General features: G+C 33.9%; 1 protein-coding gene across 3 annotated transcripts in view; it reads right to left on the minus strand.

Annotated features, from left to right (window-relative positions):
* Nucleotides 1-9,872, minus strand: part of LOC124358206 (piggyBac transposable element-derived protein 4-like) — a 33,509-nt gene extending 23,637 nt beyond the window's left edge. For all 3 annotated transcript variants that reach the window (XM_046810507.1, XM_046810501.1, XM_046810511.1), the window contains exons 1-2: nucleotides 9,768-9,872; nucleotides 6,535-8,458 (exon numbers count right to left, since the gene is read on the minus strand). In XM_046810507.1, the coding sequence (XP_046666463.1) occupies nucleotides 6,541-8,436 (1,896 nt within the window). In that variant the 5' untranslated portion in view covers nucleotides 8,437-8,458; nucleotides 9,768-9,872 and the 3' untranslated portion in view covers nucleotides 6,535-6,540. The remainder of the gene's footprint in view (nucleotides 1-6,534; nucleotides 8,459-9,767) is intronic.
* Between the last annotated feature and the right edge of the window lie 2,788 nt (nucleotides 9,873-12,660).

A 12,660-nucleotide genomic window follows, 5' to 3' on the forward strand; every position in this document is an offset into this window, starting at 1 on the left:
AAAACACGTATCAAGTATTGATACACTGATAACTGTTTCAGGAGATTTTAATATTGAAATGGTTTTATTACGGGTTCATAAAGCTATAACCTTTTCCAACTTACGTAAGTCACTAAATTTAAAATGTACTGTTCAGGTTCCCACACACTGTACATCTTGTATAGACAATATCTTAGTTAATTTTACAGAGAATTTGTATACAATTAAGTCTTTTCAAGGATGTTTTGCTGACCATAACTCTCATGTGCTAGAGGTTTATTCTAATAAATATTGCCATAAATCTTCAAATATTAATGCAGGCAATAAAAATTTGGTGTGCAAGCAGTCAGAAAATGAAATTAATTTATTTATTGATCTTTTAAAAACTGAAAATTGGGAAATGGTTGACGACTTTAACTGTGATAAAATAACAGTAGAAGAACTATGCAACAACTTTTTAAAATGCTATATAAATCTTTGGCATTTCTGTTCTCCACCTATTAGTAAAAAAAGTAAAGATAAAATTAAAAAAGTGCAATGGTACAACCAGAGTTTAGCACAAGAGAGAAATTATATGCTTAATTTATACAATATTTATAAAAGTTTAAGAAACAGTAGCTCAGAGGGTTGGGAATTAGCTTATAGGACCTACCGTCAATGTAAAGGAAATTATAGAAATAATTTAAAGCATGCCAAGAGACGAGCATGTGAAAGATATATAGAAAAAGACCCTAATAAATGTAAAGCCGCCTGGGATATCATCAAGCAAGAAAGTAATTCCAGTACACAACACATAGTTACACTCGAACCAACAGAATTGAACAACTTTTTCCTAAATTCTGTCTCTGAACTTTCAAACAGCATCCCATCCACTAACGTTTTATTCTCTGACCTTCTAAGAAATAATCCAGTCCCTCCTAAAATTTTTAATTGGCAAACCGTTACTGTGGACCAGGTAGTAAATGTTGTATTAAATTTCTCCAACTCCAAAAGTACGGATTTATATTGGATTTCAAATTTTTTAGTAAAAAAAACTATTTATATTATCAAAGAACCATTAGCATTTATTCTTAGCAAATGTTTCGAGTTTGGTTACTTTCCTGAGTTGCTTAAAACCTCCAAAATTGTTCCAGTTTATAAGAAGGGCGATAGGCTATTGCCTCAAAATTATCGACCCATATCCATTGTTCCAATATTTTCTAAAATATTAGAGTCACTAATGCATAAACAGCTATCCCATTACTTTGAACGATTCAATCTTTTATCTGATTCCCAATTTGGTTTCCGGGAAGGTCGCTCAACTATAAAAAAGCCGTCATGGAAGTAGTAAATTAATTACTCTCTTAATGCCTTTGAAAATAAAGAATCAGTAGCCCTTTCGATGATGGATTCAAGTAAAGCATTTGACTGTGTCCCCTTTAATATTATCATAGAGAAATTGAAATTTTATGGTGTCTCAGAAGAATCATCTAATCTAATTAGGTCTTACTTAACTAATAGAAAGCAATATGTTTCAATTGGGGGTAATAATGCTTCTGTAAAACCAGTGAAAATGGGTGTCCCCCAAGGCTCAGTACTTGGCCCCTTTTTCTTTACTATTATAATAAATGATCTACCAAATAATTTGAATGTTAGTTCAGTAGTCTACGCAGACGACACTTCCCTTTTTGGAAGTAATAAAAACCTCCCTTATTTACTCACTAAAATGAAAAAAGCTGAAAATTAAGCTTTGAAATGGTTTTCCTCTAACAAGTTGCTATGTAACCAAGAAAAAACTCAAAATATTATTCTTAGCTTATCCAATAACTCTCAAGATGTCCAATCCGCAAAATTACTCGGTATTCACATTGATTCTAAACTAAACTGGTCCCATCACATTAATAATTTATGCAGTAGGCTCTCGCCAGTAAGTTATCTTTTTTGGAAACTAAGAGATGTTGTTTCTAATGAATACTTGAGGACAGCATACTTTGGTTTATTTCAGTCTCATATTTCTTATGGATTAATACTTTGGGGACATTCTTCTCACGTTAAAGATATTTTGATAATACAAAAGAGGGTTTTACGAACAATCTGTAGGGCTGAATTCTTAGAACATTGTAAACCACTTTTTATTAGTTTAAAAATTCTCACAATTAATTACAAACCTATACATCTTCCATCTATTATTACATGTAAATACTAATCTGCGCTCATTCACACTTAGACAGGATTTGCATTCGTATAATACTAGAAATCGTGATAAGCTTGATATACCCCAGCACAGGCTGGCCAAAACAGGTTCATCTCATATGGTGAACAGCATTGTTTTCTTTAATAAACTTAATGTAACAGCTTGGACTGCCTCAACTGGTGTGTTTAAGAGTAAGTTATTGCGTTGGTTACAACAAAATCCATTTTATAATCTAGAGGATTTTCTAAATCATGATGTGGATGTAGAATTTTAATTCTGAATAACTAAATAGTGCCAGAGTAGTAATTAAACTCATTGTAAAACCGCAATTGTAAAATTGTACTGTAAATTTTACGTGTCTAATTTTAAACATATTTTATCTTATGTCTATTATTATTAATACATGACTATGCCTATTTCATTATATGTAAAATGTGATCAATGGCAATAAAAATTATGATTATGATTATGAACCGTCACAGTATGAGATACTGGGCGTTTGAAAACCCACACTGGATGCAAGAAGTGGACAACCAAAGGTACTGGACACTAAATACCTGGTGCGGTATTATCGGTGACAAAATTGTAGGGCCATTCTTCTTTGACGATCGCCTAGACTGAGTAGTTTATATCAACTTTCTCATTGGTCACTTGTCTAATTTATTGATCGAAATCCCTGAGGAAGTCTTACAACGTATGTGGTTTATGCACGATGGGGCATCAGCACCAAAGATTCTTGATTAATTCTAAACGAGCAATACCCTGACAGGTGGATTGGAAGAGGCGGCCCTGTGAACTACCCAGCGAGATCTCCAGATTTAACGTGTATGGACTTTTACTTGTGGGGTAGACTAAAAGAACTAGTGTATAAATCAAGACCAACAACTAGAGAGATCATGATGCAGCGGATAAGGGAGGCTATAAACACGATCAGTAGAGAAGAGATAATTAGAGCTGTAGATAGCTTCATCTCAAGGATTGAACTCTGTCTGGAAAACAATGGGTTGCAGTTTGAGCACCAGTTTTTAACTCTTCATGAGGTCAGTTACTAGGTTATTGTTGGTTTTAGTTTGATAATTGATAATTGTCATATTGATCATTTACCATGATGCTGCTGTAACATGGTAGATTTGTTTTCAAAACCAGTTTGAAGTGTTTATTTTTTAATAATGACAGGATACTCCTTCCTTCCTTGGCATTCACATCAATGATTAAATAACAACAGGGTTTCTCCTATACATTTTGTGTAATTTAAGTGTAAAACTTTTTATAATTGAAAATGTACTAATTTAATAACTGGGTAATTTTCCTGTTTCATGAGAGAACTCAGCACTTATCGTAAGACATTGTAGTTTACAGTGTCCCAATACCTTTTTAAATTTTAAAAGACTCTTTTAAAAATTGGATACAGCATTTTTTTCCAATCATAAACATAAGAGACGAGTTTACTGTTGGATTTTTTTTTACTTGCATATTGCACTGACTTTTATAAATTATACATTGAGTAAAAGTATTAAAAAATCTATTTTTGTACTACAGTTTTGAAACCATTGGAGATAGAGACTTTAAATGTAGAAAATGTTTATTTTTTAAAGACCTTTCTAATTATGTACAACACAACCTAGGTTGCTATTTGATTTTTTTTTAGATTGGGGCTGTTAAGTATTTCAAAATTCTATGTATTTTTAAAATGTGTAAATTTTGGGGTAGGGTGGCATTTGATGATATTTTTCGATAAGCCATCTCACCATTATTTTTCAATAAAAATATCGTCTCTCTACATTTGTGTAGGTAGTTGCAATAAATTTACCCACAAACCCCTGATTTTTTTATTGTTTTGGTGTACCCTGTACATAAGCGGCAAGAAAGGTTCAAAATTTTTGCATCAAAATAATCAGTGAAGAAATACCTTTAAAATGAGGTATAACTCAACGTACCTTTACATTTGAAAATTTTCCAAAAACCAACCCTACCCCCCAAAAACTACCCTTTTGGGGAGTTTTAGAGATTTCAAAATAATTTCTCCAAATTCTTTGGGGTGGAAATAGGTGGGTTTAAGTTGTTACGAATAATCTACCTCGTTTGGTTTGGCCGCTGTACGTACTGTACGGGTGGTTTGCCTCACCCTGTATTAGTTTAATAACTGAATGAAAATACTGGTTAGTTTGGTTATTTTAATTTAACCGATTAGTCGGTTATTTTTGCTGCAACCAGTTAAATTAGTCTTAAGACTAAATTTTCTACAAGTTAAGTGATTGTGCAAACTTCGTCTATACTTGAATTAGTCGTTTATTCTAATAAATTATTTTAGTACACCAGTCTCGTACTTTAACGATCACCTTTAGGTTTTTTTGTGATTCGCAATTAAAATAAATTATAATATTGCCATTTAAGCGGTAATTACATTGTAGCCTATTAGATATTATATGATAATAACATTTCTTAACCACTGTATAGTCAGCATTGTGTTCCTGTCTTAACAGGAATAGCTCCTTTCCGCAATCCATCCCTCTGACGCCATTTGTATCAAATAATCAGTACGTGGACGGACACAGTAACGAATTCGTGATTATGGTGTTTAAACTTATTGTTCATTGTGTAATTGACGGTGACGGGTGATAAAATGGTATTTTAAAATGCAAATGAAAAATGTTCAAACATTTATTTTAGACCACTTGTAACCATTTTGTTCACGATTGAATTTGTGTGTTTTATATGTTTTAATTAGTCATTGTTACAAGTGAATACAGTGCGTTCATTTTTTTCATTTATAATTTTTTAGTTTTCTTTTGTTCTTGTAAGGTTCCATAGAAAATGTAATAAAAAGGAAAACCTAGTGCACTAATAAATAATAATAATAAATAATGAGTGTTTTGTGGTTGAGACTTACTAATTTTATTTATTATACTCTGTATATTAAATTATATTTTATTTATGTTTTATTTTTAAGTTACCAATTTTGTTTTCTTCTAATGTACTCTTAGTTGTGATTTGATTTGAAAATGTTAAAATTACATGAAATAAAAATATGAAAAACAATAATTGCAGACCAGTTTTAATTCTGATTTATTTATGCCTTATTGGAAACATGATCTACTTAACTCCAAATCGAAGATTTTCCTTATCAAAAATAAAATATTTACTTTCTTATAAGATATAGATAAAAAGTTTATGTAGCCGTTATGGTCAAGGTGTTTTGTGAATATAAAGTTTTGTTTAAATATAAAATAGGAAAATTCATTATATTAAAAGTGCAAACTCTGAAACAAGAATAAAACCTATAATATTACTAAATAAATTGCGGCAATTCAACTATTCATCTGATTAATGTGAAGTATACAATTAAGTGAATTAATCAATCTGGATTGAATTAAAAAAGTAATCGGTTATTCATTCGACTAAAATAACCGATTAACGACAAAAATAACTGACTGGTTAGTCGGTTATAAAAACGTCGGTTATCCTATCACTAAATGTATTTGCACAAATTGTTAGTAATTAAAAAAGTCAGACTATCACTCTAAGGGTTTATTTCAGCACACCTATATGAATCACTGATGAGTGATCACTGACTTCACTCATTAGTCTGTATCGTGACTAGTGCTCTCTCTAATCTCTAACAGCTGAATTTCTACTTGTAATGTATGCTTAGTCTGTTAATAAATTTTTTTTTAAACCCTTGCACGAGGCTCTAAAACATGCCGCCACTACAGGAAAAAATGACCGCCACTAGTAGGGTTAATCCGCCCTGTATTATTCTCTCACTCGCCCTAAAATGAGTGGGAGAAGTGAAAACATTAAAAATATAAATTAAAAGTAATATATATAGAAGTATATATTTTTGTGTTCAGAATTAAACATATAATAATATTAGCATTTAAAGTTGGCCTTAAAAAAATTGTTACTAAAAATTTTTTCCCATGAAATTCAAAATTTACATTTTGTTTTTAATTTGGGGGGGACCATACCTAGCAAACCAAGTTATAGTAAGAAAACTATAAAAGTGAGATAGCCATTTTGTGTCAAATTTATTCTAGTTTCAGGAAAACATTTAAGCATTATACAAATTTATGAAACGATAATAACGCTATATAACAAAAAGCAGCGATGCGCATAAATTGTGAAAATAGGGTGTATATGTAAGAGTTTGCTAATAAAAGTTTTACTAATACAGTTTTACTTGAATACATGTTATATTGCATATTTTATTACTCAGAATGAAGTAAACTGTACAGCAGCTTTCTGAAAAGCTTGAAAAAATTCAAATTTACAATAAAATACACAGTTTTACAAAATATGTTAATATTTATTTACATCACTGAAAATTGATGAATTAGGTTGAATTGACCATAAGAAAACAGTATAAAAAAAATTAAACTCACTTATTTTTAGTCAGACTCGCTTGAAGACCTTGGTGATACGGCTCGCTTCTTTTTCCTGCCACAGTATGTGGGACGCCAGTAGTGTTTCAGTTGTAGCTCACACAGTTTGTGGACCCCAACATTACAGCCAGGGCACCAACGGTTGGCACGCTTCCCACATACACCGCAGACCCTCAACCGATTTGATGGTAGGTACTCCGCTTTATGTGAAGGATCATCACCTCCAGGGCCAGCACCACGAATGGGCTCAGGATCAGAGGCAGAAGCCAGGCTTTGTATCACCTCCAGGATAAAGTTTTTCCTGTCCATGGGTGCATCAGGAATGCACTGATGTGCGTACACAACATACGCATTCGACACACACATGTCTAGGAGGTTGAAAAATAACGTTTTCCAGTAGTGACGAGTAATTCGAGTGCATGACCTGTGGTAGAGGGATTTGTCCTTACAATCAACTCCACCCATCAGCTGGCTGTACTTATCTATAAGAACAGGTTTGATGGCCTCCAAACCACTTTTACGACTGCGGATAACCCTGTCCTCTGCATGGTACGCAGTCGAAATCAGGTAGACCGGCTTTCTTGTAGGTTTCTGCTTGTAACCAACAAGAAGAACTGGGCCTCGCCTGAAGTACACAGACTTTTGCGAACCAAGCACAGTTCTCAGCACAGATTTTGGCAGGTCCTTTGAGTTCTTGTTCACAGTCCCTGTCAAAAAAGTGTTGTTATCCAACAGTCGCTGGGCTAGGGGCAACTTCGTGTAGAAGTTGTCGGTAAAGACATGGTAGCCTTTATCAAGACATCCTCCCTGTTCCAACAGATTCATAACAACCTTCTGTGTGAAAGGAGCATTTCCCTTTGCCAGATGGTCATTCCCAGAATACATGTCAACATGTACGACATACATGGTTTTGGAGTCAACAAGCTCGAACTTCTTCACTCCAAACCTTGCATGTCGTTTGTTCGGCATGTACTGGATGTATGCACACCGATTCTTCATCCCTACCATACTTTCATCTATACTCAGGTCCTGGTATGGCACGTAATGTCGCCTGAAAGCATTATTCACTGCATCCAAGAAAGGCCAGATCTTTCCCCAAGGGTCGTAGCCAGGCTGACCTTTAGGCACCGTTTTCTTGGATGTCAGATGCAACATTGCATGCAACGCCTGGAACCTGCGGCACGTCATGGTCTGACTTACCCAAGGAATGTACTGGATTGGATTGGTAGACCAATACTCAGATATAGGCTTGCGTCGGGTAAGCCCCATGTACAATACCAAAGCCAAGAACTTTTTCATTTCTTCTAATGTTACATTATGCCAAAAATGAATGCGTGAATGTTGCTTTAGTTTACCAGACCTCTGCATTTGTTCACGCTTATTTTTGGCATAAGTGTTTGTCGCCCTGGTGATGACATTTATTTGTCCTTCCGACACAAACAGATTGAAGTAATCAATCGGTTTGCGATCAACAGGACAATCTCTAGGGCCTGGCTGTCTGACACTGAATAATGAGGTCACATCCAGAGGCTGTTCCTCATACACCCTTACCCATGTCGATGGCCCATGTTCTGGCTGAGGACTGGCAGAAGGCTGCATGTCATCATTCTGCGTGTCATCATCATTCTGCGTGTCATCATCATTCTGTGCAGGTCCAGGATGGCTTGAAGATGGTTGCCCCTCATTGACCGGTCTTGAAGGTTGTGAAGAGCGGAGAGGAGCTCTCGAGTCATCTGATTCGAAGTCCCCCCCAGACTCATAAATGTCCTCACTGCCAGACGAGGAATCCAAAAATGATGGGTCATCTAATATATTGTCTATATCTGACCAATCACTAAACTCGCTATCTGAGACCTCCTCAACTAGTTCTCTCAAATCACTTGAGGTCTGAGCTCGATCCATCGTTACAATAGTCTACAGTTGCCTACAATAAATCACTATTTTTATCACCAATATTCAAGAAAAAATTAATTTCTTATTACTGAAAGACTAAATGAATTTCTTATTAGTCTGACCAAGACAAAATTTTGAATCCACAACTACATGTACCGGTATTACTAAAATAACAGTATATACGCGACTAACAATGACCCTGGAATGGTCCAAACAGTTACGCTGTGGCTATATGGCCGGCTACCGTCTGTAGATTAGACAGCCGGGCGATGAGTGGTGACATCAACCGTGACGTAACGAAAGGGCCTCCAGCCATGACTGTCACCTTTACACCACTGCCTTAGAAATATAAAAAACACAATTTGTAGAATATTTTATTAATTACATAATGCATTGGTAATGTATTGAACGGTAATGTAATAAAAGTGTACGCTTAAATAAATTTAAAATAAGAAATATACAACTAAAAATTAACTATGTACCAGAATCTACACTTCTCTCAATTTTACTGGAATGTTTCAATTAATAGCTATTAAGAGAAATCATAATTAAATATAAATAACTTTTGTCTTCTTCCATTTACCGATTAAAAATAGTTTTATTATCACTATTATCACTTATGTACTATCGGACTTTAGCAGGACTGTAAGTTCTTATAGAAGGGATCTTGGTACAGTTTAAAGTATATAGCATACAGTCTACATCACTACCTAACTTTTCTATTGTTTTCGGCAAAATACTGTCAGTTATACAAACGTCTGGATGAGTCAGACAGATGTAAAGTAAGGCAATTGTTCTCGAATCACTTATTCTTTATTGAATATGGTCCGTATTTTCTTTATTATTGATAAAAGTTTTCAACTGTTCAAAAGAACTAAACTTTCTACAACCCGCCATTTTAATAACAATGCACAGTGCTAGTGCTATTTCAAAGCCTTTGGCGTCACAGTCTGTGACGTCATAGTCGTTCCCGTTCTTTGAAACCAAGACCGGTAACCGGGCATTTAGCCACTCCGAAACAGTTATCATACATAACCAAAGAAATTACGGTAAATATATATTTGGTTGTGAAAACTATCTATTTACTAAGACTAAATATTGTTATTTCAGAACTAAAAGAGTGCCTAAAATAACGTTTAGTGAGTGAAAAACAATAACAAACTACGTGAAATGAAAATTTTAGCGAAGTCATTTTGCCATGCCTACACAGGTTCGATAATTCATCAATCATATTTCAGTAAAAAGAAATTTATTTATTCTAAAATATATTTATTTGCACTACTGCAATATCTAACAACTCACTACACACTAAACACGACACTAAAACTACTAAAACTTACTAATAAACACGACTCATCACAAAATCAAATCAGAACAACGACAACATGGCGGTCACAACACAATAAACTGCATCGTTTTCTTTTACGTTCCAAACTACGAAACGAACTTGGTACGTTGCAATTACAATACAAAGAGGAATACAACTAGAGTATTCCTTAGGCCTTTTCTTCCCGAATCCAATGGTGCATGAATCGAATCGATACGTTGCCGGAATATATTGTAATAAGTGATTATGCAAGGGAATGTTGAACAACATTACAGGATGGAAAATAACCGACAAAATTTTGTGGAACAACACTTGGAGGGAGGGGGGCAAAACCAATAAAAATAAAATATTAATAATACAAAATATCTCTTAAAATCCAAGCCACTGTGACATGACAAGTTAGGATAGATGGCATTACTAATTAATTTGTTTTTGTTAAATGTGTAAATATTGGGTTTTTATTTTAAAATAAACACATTGTGTAATATTATGAAGAATGATCAGCTGAACTGGTTCAAAGCTTGACCTTGACTCCCCACCCTCCAGTTTTACATATAATTCAGCTGTTCAAAGTGCTTTACTGTGTAGCTGATGCTATTATCAAAAGGTGCAATGTTTCCTTTAGTCATCAGGATGTACCACTAATTTAAACTGTATAAGTATTACATTTTGAAATAGTATATTTAGGAATAACATACATTTATATATGCTAGATTTGAACTGATAATTTTGAACTTGTAGTTTGAACACCACCCAGCTATACAAAGTGGTGGATTGAATAGAAAATGATGGGGAGACTAATGGGTACAAAAATAGACCCTCAATGTAGCCTAGTGTTAAGCTTAGTAAGCTGTGGCTCTCTTTCTTACCAAGTCATCAGTTGGTTACCAATCAACATAGATTTGCAAATGGGTTTGGACTCTTTTTCCTTAGAGTAATTAGTATATTCATATGAAAATGTCATTGTTGTAGAAAGAAGTGCCTCCTCCAAAATATATTCTTGGTTAAAAATCTACCAGCAATAGTTCATTCTATATGATAAAATTGTAATTTATCTTATTAAATCAACTTAATTAGGCAAGTTACAAAGTGCCATTATTGACTCTGAAAACAAATTAAATGGTATAATCTTTAAGAGTATAACCACTATTCATTGAAAAAATTCTTTAGAGTGAAATATACACTGGTCTAATTATTTCACTTTTCACTAGCAAAACAATAGCGATTACAAGTACTATATAAAACCGATTTTCCTAGAACCATTTCACTAATTACAAAACATAACATGCCTTCCACTATATTTTGCTTTCCTAACTCACGTATTTCTGTCATTCTTGAAAACAACTGTGACAATTATTGTTACAATTTCTTACATCCATTAATTATCTTTATCAGATTGCACAACGACCAACTTTTAAGTGGAAAACAATAGTGTTGTAATTTTTAGTTAACTTACGAAATTCATATTCAACACAAGAATTTTATCTGATCATTTTTAAAAGATGTCTCGTAGAATTATTTAAGATTATGAAGAGGATATTCATTTTGTGAGTATATGGAAAGGATATTTGCCTTCCTGTCCATTCAGTTTATTATCCTGTGGCTAACTTGTTACTATTTTAAAGAGTTCTCCAAGTTGTGCAAAAATATAATGTAGCAACTTCGACAACAATGTTTATATTTTGTGTGGAGTACCCATTTCTTCATCCATACTTCAAGTTCGGTGATGCCAACCACACCTGAGTATGAGGCAAATGTTCTTTATGTGGTATCAATTTACAATAACGTGACCATGGAAAGGTACCTATGTTCATTTTTTTCCCCTGAAAACAATAGTGAAGAAAAAATTCGTCGGCAACGAAAATCAAAGGAGTTACGATTTTTTGAAAACTCTGTTTTTGACAGTATCTCTGGCAATTTTACTGAAATGATGCTGACAAGTACGTTAATTCTGTCAACGATGCCTGCCCGCTGCGCAGTGCTGCGCACTGCTTGCTCTTTTAGAAAAAAAATTAACTCGAGCTTGCAAAAGTCGAATCCCAGATCACGTGATGCCCCTGATCCTTAACCCTCTAAGTGTTGTTTGACAAAATTTTGTCGGTTATTTTCCATTTTTAACGCAATAATGCCCGAAAGGCATCAATATAATACAATAATATACTTTCCCCCCAGTTTATATGCACCTGTGATAATAATACTTGGCTATAAATGCCCAACCCATGAAAAAAAGTCCATTTTTCATGGTCACGGTATTGTAAATAAATACCCTTTATGTGTCTAATCAGAATCATAACATACTTAACAGGTTGGCATTATGTAATGACTGTGAAGTTTTTTAAAATAGCTGTTATGGCGTTTATCTTTTTGTCCCAATTTATTGTGGGAGCAGTCATTCTGAAAAGTTACTTGTAGGTAACTTATGGAAATATTTATTCCAAAATTAATTTATCTTATTAGAAAAAACTCAATCTCAATGTATTAGTAAGTTTTCATCTTCTATTCAAAATTGTATATTTAGGAAATAATTAGGATTATGAGAAATGATATTGATAGTTTTACGACCATGTCTGATGTCCATGTCCACAATACTAGGCTTAGAAATAAAATTGATATAACAAGGTGTAGATTGACAAGGACACAACAATATCACAATACACTTGACGCAAAATTGTATAATAAGCTACCAATGTGCCTGGTAGAAGTAACATGTGGTAAGATTTTCTCTGACAGACTGTTTAATTGGCTTAAAATACATCCTATGTATTCTGTTGATAGTCCGGTCAATTTAGCCAAAAAATAGGGGTAACTTTGCATTAATTCCCAGAAAGCTGAAAATTTGCATAGATGTTAGAGACACCATTGTTATGAAATTGTGAAAAGTCCCCATCGATACCCATGTCTGCAAA

This window comes from Homalodisca vitripennis, chromosome 1 (assembly GCF_021130785.1).
Source record: "Homalodisca vitripennis isolate AUS2020 chromosome 1, UT_GWSS_2.1, whole genome shotgun sequence".
Lineage (NCBI taxonomy): Eukaryota > Metazoa > Arthropoda > Insecta > Hemiptera > Cicadellidae > Homalodisca > Homalodisca vitripennis.